The 15,372-nt window shown below is 41.8% G+C and overlaps 1 protein-coding gene across 1 annotated transcript; it reads left to right on the plus strand.

Moving 5' to 3' along the window:
- The first annotated feature begins 6,213 nt into the window (after nt 1–6,213).
- On the plus strand, nt 6,214–13,214 carry LOC123051432 (uncharacterized). The gene is made up of 5 exons (XM_044474295.1): nt 6,214–6,492; nt 8,943–9,134; nt 10,110–10,252; nt 10,783–12,400; nt 12,490–13,214. Exons 1-5 carry the CDS (start codon nt 6,442–6,444, stop codon nt 13,084–13,086), a joined length of 2,601 nt encoding a protein of 866 aa, XP_044330230.1. The 5' UTR covers nt 6,214–6,441; the 3' UTR covers nt 13,087–13,214.
- Nucleotides 13,215–15,372: the final 2,158 nt, after the last annotated feature.

Raw genomic sequence — 15,372 nt, forward strand, 5'->3', positions numbered from 1 at the left:
CTTGATCACACACACACACACACACACACACGCGCGCGCGCGCGCGCACACACACACACACAATACTTGTAGGCGAGTTCAGCATGACATTCCTGATCATATGTTGGTTTGTGTATTTCATTATTAGTTAGACTACCATATCCTAAGTGTATATTTGTAATTGCCTAAACAAGTATAGAAATGCTCTGCATCAGCATCCAAAAGGAGTTTTACAGTCTATTACATTTTCCACTCAGAAAATCTGAAATTTGTCACTACAAGACCGTCCAATATTTTTGAATTAGTGACTATAAGTAAATATTTGGGCTGATGTTGTTATTTATATAAGTATGACCAAGTTATTCATCTTGGCCTCTGGAATAATTGAATCAAGAACAAGAACCTTGAAAAGTTGTTATTATCATGCCGCACGAGTACAATATTTCTTTAGCGTATAGTATACCGTTGTGACAATTTTTTGAGTCCCACAACAACGGACGGTTATCCTTATATATTTTCACAATCTTCAGATTTGGAGGGTGAGATGCTACATCAGTACAACTTCAAGCTACCTTGCTTCTTTGTGAGGGAACCAATCAACTAACTGAATGAAATAATTTCAGCATTCCATTTCTTTAGGACAATTGCAGCAAGGAAGTCTAAAATTGATGCACCGGAGCAGCTTGATGCCCTTCTTATGCTTGATGTACCTATCCCTTTAATTAGGACAATTGCAGCAAGGAAGTAGGAGGAAGAAGAAATGCAGGCGACCTCATGAAAGCCAACAACAAAGATCCACATGTGAGCAATCTTGGTTCCTCTGCTTCTGCACTGCATATATATTTATTTTCTAGATATCTTTTCTTTTTTGCAATTTCTGTTGTTTTGCTTACTACAAGTAACATGGAGATGTCATATGATATTGTTCAGTTTGCGAAATGTAGAAGTGAGAGGAGGAACCATGAATTTTTAATGAGCATTAGTTTGTGGCTCACAGATGAAGATTGCAAGTACTACTTTGTAACAGTTCCAAACAGCTGATCGTGCTTTGAAATTAAGCCTATTGGAAGCAAAAAATGAAAGTTGGTCTCCTGTAACATGGTGAGGGCACTCAAGTCCTGAGCTTGCTACGTAAAATTATTTGCCATATATTTTGGATTTTTTAAGTCTGGAGTATACATATACTATTTTCAATATCTGACTCTTTTTATATTTCTAATGGAAATTAAGGGATGGCATGGTTTGCAGACATGAACTAGGGTCATTGCTCTGTTTCTAAGATACAATGGGTTGTTTATTCATTCCAATTGCATCTACCAGTGATGGTTCCAGTTTTTGTGTCCTTTCTCCTTTTGGAGGCCTACTTCAGATTCTAATTTGAATACTGCCCATTCATGCTTTTAGGAAGGGGATGAAATGCTAAGATGATTTAAGTATTGAACTGAGAAAATATAGGTTTCAGATTCTTTTTACTGAAATAGATTTTCAATGTAAAAGTATTCATTAAATAAATACCTAATTAGAATATGCAATGTTTACATATATTTTGCAAATCGGTGGACACTCTCTCTGCGTTTAGATGTAGGGTTATTAGGTTAATTTTCTTGCAAGGAAAAATGTGATTTTAAGAGTTCATTAAGCTAGAACTTTAAATCAAGATGCGATCTTCAACGTAGGAAGGCATGGATTCAGTGGCAAAAACCTTGATTAGGATGCGGCCCTCTAGGTAGGAAGGCACGAATTCAATGGCAAAAAATTTGGTCGGGATGCAGCTCTTTAGGCAAGATGACATAGATCCACAACAAGAACATCAATCAGGATGGATTCAACCAGTGTGCTAGATCGTTGGATGACATAATACAGTTATGGTGTAGGTCGATGGTGGTACTCTAGCTCCAACCAAACTCCGATCCGGCTCATCCAACCTCCAGTTTAGGTTCACTATTCATCAATTTTAGTGCTACGTATTCCTATTTGCATTATACTTGGTGCATAAAATTAATGAGTCAGCAATTTATTATTATTTGTTTGGACAGGGCCTCAGTTTGTTTGGAATCAGATACAACCATCTGATCCATGATTGTTCTTGGGCATCATATTTCAAAATATACTTTTTTGGATTTTGTAAAGGTTGCAGATAACAAGCCATTGGGAGCTAATGGTTCAGTTAGACCCTGCATTTTCTTGACCTTTTTCCTGTTAGGTAAATAAACTACCATGGTACTTTTCTAATGTGATTGTAAAGTTTTGCCAATCCGGTGAGCATATGAGACTGAAATATTGGGTCCACTCTCAGGAACTAAACTGCTTACTGATTACTTTGCCTCATGTTATTCACGTGAAAATAGCAGAAGTTTTCTTATCTAACTTCATTTGATTTATTTCTATGCATTGTAGCCCGTAGCAACGCACGGACGTTCTACTAGTAGAACATAAGTTCCAGGTTTCTCTTACAAAATATGCCAAGTTATATACGAAAGGCTTAACCCATACCATGATACTAGAACACCAGCAACATACAAAAGAATAGTGCACATGTTGAAGCTTGTACCAACGACTGTATCGGCCAATCAACGCATGTCCTCCCATTGATTCGAATTGATACTCCAACTCTCCAAGTACCAAAATGATGTGTCATCCTGCATCTATGAGAACCGTCGATTGTAAGGACACAAGATCGATGAGAATTAAATAGAGATTTTTTAGATAATGGAAGAGATCACACTTTGGCCCTTAGTACACACGACTCTGTAAATTGCAGTGTGCATGCTAGCTAATATTGAAAAAACTACCCAAACGATAACGCCCACACGTGTGGCACTTATCAACTTCGCCCAAACGCAGTCATCTTCATTCACTAGATGATTCCCCGCGCGTTGCTGCGGAACATTTTATAAGAATCAATTGAGTAGCAGCCTAAATAGAGGTTACATGAAAGCATAATATCACATATGTCCCTCAGACCCCCAGGATGTGCCAGGCAACCGGTAGCATGCTTAAAACCACTTATGCTCCTATATATGTAGGAGAAACAAAGTGAACATAGCCAATCAACTCATCCATGATTATACGGTAAAAAAATGATAAATTTAGTCGCTTGAATTATAAAGCTAAACAAAGGATGAAACAAAATGTACATGTATGTAGCCAAATGATTGAACAACGAAGGCACACATGACTGTTTTATGCATGTATAGGGTGCCAGCAGCCCCATTTGAGCTACCCGCAGGGAATTGTGTCTCGTCTGATACTTGTCTATTAATGGGACCAGCAACAATACTATGCAGCAAGAACCACCGAATCGTCTTAGATCCTTGCCATCAAAGGAAAATCGCCCAGCACTTGGAACAGGTGGGCTCTGAGCAAGTCTGAAAATAAGTTTGCCATCCAGGACATATATGGTATCACAATTGTCGACTGTAATATGTAACAAATAGAAGCCATCAGAATCATATTCCCATGCTCTCTAAATAAGTACGCATACTAACAGAATGTGCATATGATAAATCAGTGCAAAAAAAGCTTGTGCTCTCTAAATATTATGGAGACTAATGGAATGTGCATCTGATAACTCTAGCAAAAATAAAATTCAGATATGGGAGCTTGTGTGCCAATGCGAGCAGCAAGAGTCTTACGCATCATCGAGAAACTACTCTTGCTAGGCCGGACATCTAGCTTCTTTGCAGCAGGAGCGGAACCTGGCAAAAAAAGAGGAGACTAATTCACAAAAAAAGAAAAATAAATTAAAGAAGCCGATGTGTATCCTGCAGATAAGTAAATTGGCAGCATATGTATAGTGCAGACAAATAAAATAATGTATCGATAGTGCACAAACTGATGATTTTCTTCTTCTAAACAGCAAGCACTTCTACCTACTTATTATTTATAAGCATAAGAACGTTAGGTTTATTTTTTATTCAAAGAACAGAGGTTGATTAGGACAATTTGATTGTCATGCTTGGACTCGAGGAGCATATGAAATAAACCTAAATTCAAACGCAAAGAGGTGCTTGTAGAATCAAATTTTAGGTGTGTAGCTAATCATATTCTAAATTTTTTGCTTTTAATTTGAATAACAGTGAATAGTTCTTACCACCAATTGCACATACCAATAATTTTGTAGCGCAGGTTGAGAGTGAATGACATGGTTATGACCCTGCATCACGTGTTGAGATGTCAGTCAAGACTCAAGACTCAGGAGTCATGTTAGTTTTTTTTAGTAAACCAAAGAGTAGTACTGACAGAGCTGATGGATAAGCATCTAAATCGACAAATTGTAGTGTATGGCGCTATGCTCAAAACATCGTGAAGTAGTCTATTAAGTTGTCAGGATTATGTGCAGAGTAATTTAGTAAATAAAAGATACATACCTCTTCATATTCGACGATGCTACTTGTACCTCGCAGAACCCATGGTCTGAATGCAACTGCGAGAAGGAACACTCGCAGTCACATACTGAGAAAACAGAGGTAGAATTATGTGCAGAATGATTCAGTAAATAAAAGATACATACCTCTTCATATTCGGCGCGCGCTACTACTTGTACCTCGCAGAACCCACCTTCTGAACTCTGAATGCAACTGCAAGAACCGAGAAGGAACACATGCAGTCACACACTGAAAAAAACAAAGATATGAATCAAAGAAAGAAGGTGAGGAAGAAATAGCCTGAACCGAAGGCGTCCTTCCTGATCTCCAACAGTGCATCTCGGAGGGCATGGTCGGCGGCGGCGGACAACATTCTTCATCCACGGATTTCACAAGAGGCGGACTACATCTAGTGTTGGCAGAGAGCCCTTCCTCTCCTTCCAAGGGCCGCAGTTTGGCAACCGGCGTTGACGTCCTGCCTAGGAGGCACACCGCGTTGAATAACAGGAAGATCACATCGGCAACAACATCAGTCCGTCTCCTCGTCTGCTTGTGCCACTAGGGTCGTTGACGGGCGGCAGCTGATTTGGCATGGATTGGCGAGCACGGGAGATAGGCGAACCAAGAGGATGGAGCAGCGGAAGCAGAATTTGTTGGGAAAGGGAGTGGAAGGGGAAGCGGAAGGGGCAACCCTAATGTCGTAGTAGTTAATTAGAGGAAGGGCGTGCAAACGCCCGGGGGGTGGGCCGGCCCGGCTCTGGGCTGGAGGTGGGTGGGATCCGATCTGCGGGAGAGCATGCGGGACGCGGGATGAGCGGCTGCGGGTGAGGGAAAAAGCAGGTTTTTTCACAGCCGTGACCGTAGGGAATGAGAATAATTTGGTGCTTTTGGAAACTGAACAATGAGGTGGCACATCACTGACGTGGACTGTGTGCATGTTAAGAGAATAGGGAGTAGTGGGGAGTAACTTCTTAAGAATGATAGATTTGGTTTACACGAATCTTACAGCATTGATCCTCTGGGTTGAGAGCCACATCACCATAGTCCTATTTTAAGTGGCAAAACAACACATTTTTTGGATTTTACACAAAACCCCCTACACTTTTAGGGAATCAACCCGCAGTTCACTTTTAAGTGACAAATTAAATCTTTTTTTGTGTTTTTGCATAAAACACCGTGTCTTTTATGCTAATTAACCCGCAGTCTACGTAGACAAATATTTTTTAAAATACCCATATCTTTTAAACCATAATTTTAATTTTAACATGTTATATATGAAATTTGATTAGAAAAATGTGTAGAATCTGAATATGATGTTATTTTTACCTCCTAACCATTTTTCAAATGCTACTTAGAGTGCAACCTTAATTAGTAGCGCACGAACAAATTGAAGATGAAATAAATGTAGCAAGAGAAAAACCTCATCTTATGCCACGAGAGAGACGAGTTACGATTGACCACATTCAAACGTGTTGTGGTTCTGCAAGCACTATGATCATCGTATGCGAGAATGCGACGACGAACAACAATAAGATGAGATGGCATGTTGAAATACAATACATGGACTTATTGTTTGTTTGCTTTTACAAAAGATATATTGGTTTCTTGACTCATGATTATTTGGGTTACAGTCATAGAAAATGCACTGATAAACGTAAGGCCTCGAAGGAATAATTTCGGTCGAGAAGACCTACGGCAGCCCATTTTAGAGTTTATAAGCAAGCAGCAAAAAACGTTTAGAAGAAAAAACATATCCAGCGGGCTGTGACCTGGGCAGCAGCCCATGGCCAGAATTTGGCCCGTGAAGCTGCCGCAACCCGCCTGGCGCTCTGAGTCGCTCTCGGCCGTCCGATTGAATTGGAGGGTCCTCTCGTCCGAAATAAAAGCGCTGTTGGCCGAAAACCTAGCTCGTTCCCCTTTCCTCCCCGATTCATCCGGTGCGGCGATTTCAGTGACGTGAGCGCCGGCGGCGGATCTTGTGGCGCTGACGGCGACGTGGGAGGTGCGGAGGTCCGTCACACGTGCACATCCGTAAGTGTTTCGCCGGTTACCTTCTTCCCGCGTGTCATCCAGAAACGGCACCTTCGCGGTGACGATGCCGACGCACAGCGGCGGCTGTGCGGGATCTCGACGCGGCGTCATCAAGGTGTGCCCTTCACCTCTTCTCCTTTTTGTGCTCCAAATTTTAGGGATTAGATTTCAAGAGTTTTGCATTTGGGGATTTTCTTTAGTTTCCAAATCACCTCCTTCTAATTGCTATTCCTGGGTACTGGGTAGTAACGTGCTAATTGTGTCATCAACTTGATGCGGAAGCTTGACTTAATTATTCTAACCAAATTAAACATTATAATCATGCAATTAGTACCAACCCATAGCAAATTATACCTTAACCGAAACTACTAACCCCTAATCCTGACAGTTAACTTTAACAGTGGGTAATTATCCATAATCTTAAAACATTAACCTTAAGAAGCACTCATTAGGACTTAATCATAATAATCAACTTAAACAGAGCGCCATTAAACATTATTAGGGATCTCTAGGCATAAACATGCTCATGATACCAATGTTACACAATAGACATAAAAGTTAACATGACATGAATAGGATCTTGAGCCGAGCATTAGACCACCTAAAACAGATTAACAGAAAAGGGTTGGTGATTTCTTAAGGCTTTTGAGGGAAGCCATGTGCCTGCTCGATGCACCCCTCAGCCTATAGCTGCACCTTGCGATCTCCAGCAACATGGAGATGGCCGGGGAAGAAGTGCAGGAACATGAACTCGTAGCAAGCAGCAGGAGCGCCGCCGTAGAAGACGCACAGGTTGCCGTCGGCACTGACCTTGCGGTGACCGGCGGTGGTAGTCGGTCTTCTGATCACCTTGAGCGCCTTCGTTTTAGGATCGGTTGTTAGCAAGTTGTATGATACGTACGTGTGTGTTTTTTTGAAAGGGTTCATCCTGCTCATTATATAGGTGGCGCTAAAGGGATAAGGGACTGAAACCAACAGCTGGATTTGGTGCCTCAGATCATGGCATGTACGTGGGGAAAAAGAGCTTCCCTTTTTCTCTCGGTCAGTTATGACCTGAGATCAAAATTCCAACAGGTGGCTGTTGAGGTGTGGACATGTGGCTGGTGATCACAGCAGATAACTGCTGGTTTCGCATAGAAAATGGCAGACGGTTGTGTGATGTGAGATCTGCATGAAATGCCATGGGACGCGGCTGCTCCTTCCATGTTCCTGAGCCACTGCTGAACCTAGAAGTGCACAAGCAGCTGCATCTCTTGGTGGGTGGAGCAGCACGTTCGCCCCATCAAGGTTTTTACAAGAACGATGACTACCTGCTGGCTACTGGCCCTTTGAGGCTTTGGGTCGACCGTGATGCAGCTGCATCTCATTGCGGGGTAACCCGAATAGAGACGCCGCCTTAGTGGAGTGGGCTATAAGCATAGGTATTAAAATGCTGACCAAAATCTTGGGCTGGCCACGGCCCAGGTCGGCCCCAACTAAGCTCTGCCCCTGTTCTGATGTACTCATGTACTTGGATGGTTTATTGATTTGTTGTTATTGTATGACAATCCATAAAAATATCGTGAATCAAGTAGTCTCTACCTGTATATAGTGTCTATTACACAAGCATGTAGTGGATCACTCACATAGCCCTTGAATAGCTAACTGCTGATTCCTAGTTATGCAAAGATAGAAATCCAGAGTGTTGAGGGAAAACTTAGAACAGATGTACATATAACTGGATGCGTTGGGGCAAAAAAATGTTGATCCTGTTGTTTATGTGTCTACTATGTACTCCCTTCGTAAACTAATATAAGAGCATTTAGAATACTAAAGTAGTGATTTAAACGCTCTTATATTAGTTTACAGAGGGAGTACATGATTATTGCACCCAAAAGTTGGTGGGATAATGCAGGCTCTGTATTTTATGTTTCATGTCAAAACAGGGGAATCGATGCTCTATTTGATACTCCCTAGCTAATTAGATTGAAGATGTTGGAACCAAACGGTTGGTTGTACGGGTGAAGCTTTGGCTTGGTAGGCGGGGAGTAACATAAGCTTTATCTTTTTCTCCACAAAGCTTGGCCAATACTGAACATCTTATTTATGCTGGAAAAAGAAATAAACCAGTGAAAGAAATTTTTGTAAGACGTGATCCGTAATTAGTACTAGGATTAACAGGGGAATCGATGCTCTATTTGATACTCCCTAGCTAATTAGATTGAAGATGTTGGAACCAAACGGTTGGTTGTATGGGTGAAGCTTTGGCTTGGTAGGCGGGGAGTAACATAAGCTTTATCTTTTTCTCCACAAAGCCTGGCCAATACTGAACATCTTATTTATGCTGGAAAAAGAAATAAACCAGTGAAAGAAATTTTTGCAAGACGTGATCCGTAATTAGTACTAGGATTTTGGTCGGAAGTTGGTGAACTTTGTATTCTTGGTAATTGGTAATGCTATTTTCTGTTTAGGATGAATTAAAATTTATGCTTGTAACCATATTGTTGCATTATCTCATTAGTCTCATTGCTTGCTTTTGAAGAGCTTTTGTGTTTGACTGATAGTATCTTATGTTTTTTGCTGTAGGCGACAATTGCTGACAGAGATGACCCTGGTGAAGCTATGAGAAAAAAGTTCGATGGCATGCGTGAAAAATTGGAGTCTGCTGCGAATTCTGAAGATTGGAATAGTGTTCTCAGAATAGTAGAGAAGCTGATTCTTCCTCCTGATAGTGAACCAAGGGAATGCGTAATGAAATTGGACCAAGATCCGCAGAAGGTACGAGATACATGTTTCTCTGTTTATCTTGTTGGTGACATAGATTGCAAATGGATTAAAATGTTGATGATTCTTATGTGGGTTATCAAAACCATTAATGCACGGAAATTGGTACCTGAGAGAGTTTGGTGGAGATGCTGCAATTGTTGCTAGAAAATATCTTTCAGCTGGACGAAACTGTCATATTTGCCAATGAGGAAAGAATGGTTGATGCAAGTTTTTTGAAGTATAATTATGGATTTGTTCGCAATACCGTTATAGATGTTTCTTTGGGAATGGCTAGGAGGCAGTCAGACTGAAATCTCGTTTTGTGTCGGTCGATTTGGCCTGGATGAATCTGAAGCGTTGGATAGAAAACGAATGGCCCAGATTGTGTCTTCCTCCTCCCAACAGTTTTTCTCAATAAAACAGATCGGGTGTTTCTTCTTCCTCCGGCACGCCGCCTGCTACCACCGGCCAGGCCGTCTGCTGCCGCCGCCCGCGGCTGGCTGCGCTCCGCGCCAGCCTCGCCGCCCCGCCCTCCCCTCAACCTCTGCCCACCGCCATGCTTGCCGCCGTCCCCGGCCATCCCTCTAGCCCTGCTCCCATCTAGTTTTCATCTCCGGCGAAGCCACACCACCGCCGCCCCCACCCTGAACCCTAAGATAGATAATGGGGTGATGACGGCGAGCCCCTTCTCTCCGGCGAGGCCATTCCTTCTCCTTCCTTCACTCAAAATCGACTGACCCAAAACTGAAAAGTCAGCTGACTGAAATATAGCTAATCTGTGTTTGTTTTATTCCATTGCAGTGTGGTTTGTCCCTTCCTATTACACATACATACAACTATGTGCTGTGCTTAGTTTTTAACTATTTCCTTGTCTATCCAGTACTGGAATCGTTATTACTAAGTGCGTATGGTTCAACGTCTAGACGTATTTGTCAGTTTTCATGTTTATGTATGTGGAGGTGCCCTAATTTTTTATTTCTCATACAGATCGCAGCTTCGCAAGCAAAAGACTGGCTTGTGAACAAGCTGAAGAAGCAGAACTCAGTTCCATCATATGAAAATCCTGTCCTAAAATATTCTGATTTACAACAGTGGATTCACAAGCTATCAGAAGAACAAAGGCCTGTGAGGTAATTCTGGGACACATCCTCGACGAATTCAACATTTCTAGTGGTTTCTTTGCAAGTTTTCATTACTCCTTCCATTACATAACAGTACAAAGGGATCTTTTTTTTTTCTCATCGATTAGCATGTCCGTTTTCTCCAATTCAGATCTCAATCACAGTAGTCATAGATGAGCTCGTTTTCCTCTGGAAACCTAGGACTTCTTCGTTCATTAGATCTTGTATATGCATATAATTAGCATAAAATATATAATCAGAACTTTTTTCATTGGAACGAAACCGAAGGAAATCGTTGATTAACACCTATACCCATATTTTTCTCCATGCCTTGATGGAGTGATGCACTAGTCACATCTGCCAAATAAAAAATGTGTTTATTTTCCATTTGCTATGTATAACTAAGATGCTTTATCTAAACAATAATTTCTATGCATTTGTGTTTTGCATTGCCATCCTTACTGTTTAGTGTATTAGACCATTTAGACTAGCTTCAGTTTGAAAGAGAACTCTGTCTAAACCTTTCTTGTTGTGAACAGCCTTGCGTTGGGAGATTTTAAACTTGATCTGATTGAGATGGCTTTTTTGAACCCAAGCCAAGAAGGTTCTCTAAGTAATTTTATCAGCTACTTCAGTGATCGGCTGTGTAACAATGACCAAAATTTTACATTTCGACATGGAAAAGAATCATGTCACCTATTGGAATATCAGACACCTAATAAACAGCAACCCAGATGGATGTTGATTAAAATGAAGAAAGATAATGCTCGAGCCGAGATTTACATTAGGAGCGATCACTTCTACCTTTGTGCTTTCAGTAGCAAAAAGGGTGAAATCTTTGAGCTTGTGAAGGAAGATTGTCTGCGAATAATCAAAAGTTCTGTTGCATTTGGCTGTAGCACAGACTACCCAAGCATACTGAACTACGAAAGACCTCGACTGATTCCAGAAGGTGAATGTGAAAAGAGGTTGTTGGACATAATTCTAAATATGGAGGAATTTTCACATGGCATCGAAGTGCTGTCAAACTATGACCACAGTATTCTGTCAAAACATGATGTGAGTGAGGCTGAAAAACAACAACTCATTCAAGAAGTGCAAGAGGCATTAGCTTGGAATGTAGTGGTTTTAGCTGAAGTTTCATGCATCGTTGATCTATTTGTATCCGTCAATGGAAACTGGAAAGAGAGTTGTTCAAGCTTGACAAAACTCTTGTATGAGTATATGATGCATTGGAAGGTAATGTTAAATAAGGCCCGCAACGGTGCCATTGATGCCAAGTTTGAGGACAACATAGTGGCTAAAATCTTGCTGCGATTTAGATGTGAAGCAATTAAGGTGCTTAATCTGCTGTGCAACGCGAAGGGTCCTGGAATTATTAAGAATGGTGAAGATGGCAAAGGATCAGAGGAAGATTCTGGACCATCTCGTGGTAATGACAAAGAGCAAAAGACATCTGGATCTAGCTCTGGACTGTCTGGACATGGTAAGGATAAAGAAACAAACACACCTGGATCTGGACCACTTGATAGTTATGATGACAACCTGGAGGGTGACCGTGATGGTGGAAAACAGAAGGAAAATTATAATGATAGCAGGCCAGGGACCAGTGAGATGAGCAAAATAGCAATGGCTTTCATGGGAGGATTGATAGTTGGCAAGAACTGGGTTCAGCCTTTGATCAACAAAAGAAGCATGGAACCTTTCGTCATCACAAAAAGAGGGGTGGAATCTTTGATCATCAGCAGAAGAAGCGTGGAACCTTTGATGGTGCCATTGCTACCTGATTCTCTAGGATCTGCATATGCAAGTGGTTTGGGTCAGGTCTTGTCATTAGTACCTGATTCTTCGATGTCTTCACATGTACGTGGTTTGGATCCGATGCTGGTTAACTTCATCAAGAATTCGCCTGAGGAAGATATGGTTAACTTCATCAAGAATTCTATCCCCTCACAACAATATTTTCCTACAGGCCAGACTCTCTTAGAATTTTTTTCTATCCACACAAATTTGTGCTTAATAAAGACTATCATACTTTATGATAATCGCGGTGGTACTTTAATCTACGAGTCAAAGGAAGGAGAAAAGGCCCAGTTTATTAAAAGACGCTCCATTTGGTTATCAGAGGATATAGGAAGAAAACCTTATGCTTTCATGGTATGATATTTATTCATAAACTAATTCATCTTTTTCTTTTAGTGATTGTGGTGAATTTACTGCTAATGTTTTTTATAATATGAATGCAGGAATCTCTTGTTCTCAAAGGCCCGAGCCGTCCCATGACTGCTCATGATGGGTACTGGATCATTCAAACTGATGTTCCGGTTGAATCATCTTTCGAGCCTGAACACCACCCTGAAATACCTGGTCGAGTATTATATTTGAATGATGATTTCCTTGACAAACCCAGGGGCAATTTAATTTCTATCAGAGGTGGCCTTGTTAACATCACATCAGTGACGTTCAGCAATGCGGTTCGCTCTTCAATCCGATTTTTACTTTGTTCTCACCAAGATGGCAGTTTTACTAAAGTGGAGGGCGAGCTTATATTATCTGTTGAAAATTATCCATTTGGCTTCACTATTTTCAAAAATCAAGTCGAGGATGATGCTGTTCATTTCGTTAGACAGAGTGGCACAGTATTTGAACTTCCCTTGACTCGGCATGTTCTTGCACTGCCTATAGGATCTCGTGTACATGTCTTGGGGACTTTGAAACTAGCGACTTTGAAAGTGCTTGTAGATCAGTATCTGGTGCTCGACAAGAATGTTGCATGGGCTGGATGGACTGTGGAGACGGGTCTGTATGCTGCTATATGCATTGAGGCAAGTTCTTTTCTCTAGAGCTTAGTTATAGGAAATTTGGAATTACTGTACTGGTTATTATTTTCTGGCTGTACTTGTAGTAGTTTAATTAGCCCATTGTAATGGATTTGGTGACCATGTGCGAATGAAATAATAGTACTAAAGAACCGCCGTGTCTGCAGTAATATTTGGCATATGGAAAACGGTTGTTTTAAGCCGGCTGATTACTCGCTAAGATCCGCCACCTTGTCCAACGTTGGACCGCTGCTGTTTAAAACGCGCGCGCCCCAGTGCTACTCTGCATGCGGCTGCACCCAGCCGCTGCTCTCTCCGATCTGCCCTCCACTCCAACGTGCTCCCTCCGTAAAAATAATATAAGAACGTTTGGATCATTACTCTAGTTATCTATATGCTCTTATATATTTCTTGATGCGGCTGCACCCAGCCGCTGCTCTCTCCGATCTGCCCTCCACTCCCACGTACTCCCTCCGTAAAAATAATATAAGAGCGTTTGGATCACTACTCTAGTTATCTACATGCTTATATATATTTCTTTACGGAGAAAGTACTTTAATTATTTTACTGGAGTTAGACAGTACGTATTTGCTAATTATTTTACTGAGTTAGACTGCATACTTTTGGGATGCTTGGATGATCCTAAATTCCTAATGCAAACTATGGTGCGCACCCGTGGGTAGCCAGTACGTAGTTACAGAACAGACACCAGCCATAACTCAATATAAGACAAGGCTGAAAAAACGCTCAAAAAAAAAAGACAAGGCTGAAAAAGAAGAGACACTGTTAACCGTCTGTAGACATATTTTAGGGAATACATACAGAGCAAAATAAGTGAATCTATACCCTAAAATATGTCTACATACATTCGTATGTGGTAGTCCATTTGAAATGTTTAGAAAGACAAATATTTAGGAACGGAGGGAGTATTAAAGAAAGGAGGTTTTCATAGTTCTTCATATGTCACCCTTTTATATCTGTTGATTTTATATTCACCATAAATATTGACGACTGTGATTAGAAAAGATACTAATAATCTCTCTTATGGTAACATTTTATGTTCTGTTCGTTTTCGGAAACCTGCCAACAATGTTCTGTTCGTTTTTGGAAAACCTGCCAACAATGCCTTTGTTGGTGTGGAACGACCATCTATGGGGCCATCTAGCCCCTTTCTGGTTGCAATAAATGCAAAGAGCAAGGTCAACAGGGGGCGCAGGTATCTTTACCCAGGTTCGGCCCACCTTTGAGGTGTAAAACCCTACCCCTACTTTGGTGTATTTGGAAATGTGGACGCACAAGTGCAAGGAGAAGGCAGCTACGCGTGCAGGTGTACGTGGAGTTCAATCAGGTTCGAACCCTTGTAGTGGTTGCCTTGGCCCTCCTTTTATAGTTTAAGGGGTAACCACAGTGGCAAAACAATCATTACATGATGATTAGATAGCAACAATGCTATCGTACCTAACCCTGCTAGTTAGGACAAAAAGCATTAAATGGACCGCAAGGTGTCGCGAGGGGGAGGAGCCCCGACAAGGCTGCTGCAGTACTTGCCTAGCTAACTTCTATTAGCTTGACACACCACTGGGACGGGTTTCAATAAAGGTAAAAATCCCTCCAACGAGCTGACACGTGTCCACCAAGCCTCACGTAACTACCCGCGAGCTCGACACCTCACCGATTAGTGACTAGCTGCTTGGTGAGGTGGAGCGCTGGTGGCAAGCAAGGGCTTGCCGGCGACGGAGCTTGCTGGGTCTTCTCCTTGCCGTCTCGGCTTTGCCGACAAGGGCTTCTTCTAGTGTTATGTCTTGATGCTTGGTCTTCTTGATGTGATCCTTGATCTCCCAAAGAGCAGCTTCTCTTAGTCGTGAAGGTTTTCCTCATAATTCAACCTTGGCCTTGGCAGTCTTTGGCAGGTTCTTGGGTTGGCAAGGGATCTACTATCTGTCTGTGCATAAGTCAGGGTGTTTGAACACCCATGTTTTGTACACCGACAGGAGCCCCCCGGACTGGCCGCGCTGCTGGGTGTCGTTGGGCTAGGCCCAAACGATGTACAGACATGCGACAAAGATTGATGTAAAATTTTGTCGTGACGATATTTGTATCTTGAGATATTCTTTGCTTCTTCATTAATCTGGACTTGTGTTTATCCTTAGCCATCCTTTGGCAAATCTAGCCGTCGGGCGGGTGCCCACCGCTCATGCGAAAACCGGGAGCGAGCACGCACACGGGTTGCTGTAGGGCATAGCCTGGACAGGCCCATAATCATGCGTGGCTAAAGGTAACTGCCACGTCTGTCATCACTCCCTTCTTTAC

The sequence above is a fragment of the Triticum aestivum genome, chromosome 2D, assembly GCF_018294505.1.
Source record: "Triticum aestivum cultivar Chinese Spring chromosome 2D, IWGSC CS RefSeq v2.1, whole genome shotgun sequence".
In the NCBI taxonomy this organism is placed as follows: Eukaryota; Viridiplantae; Streptophyta; class Magnoliopsida; order Poales; family Poaceae; genus Triticum; species Triticum aestivum.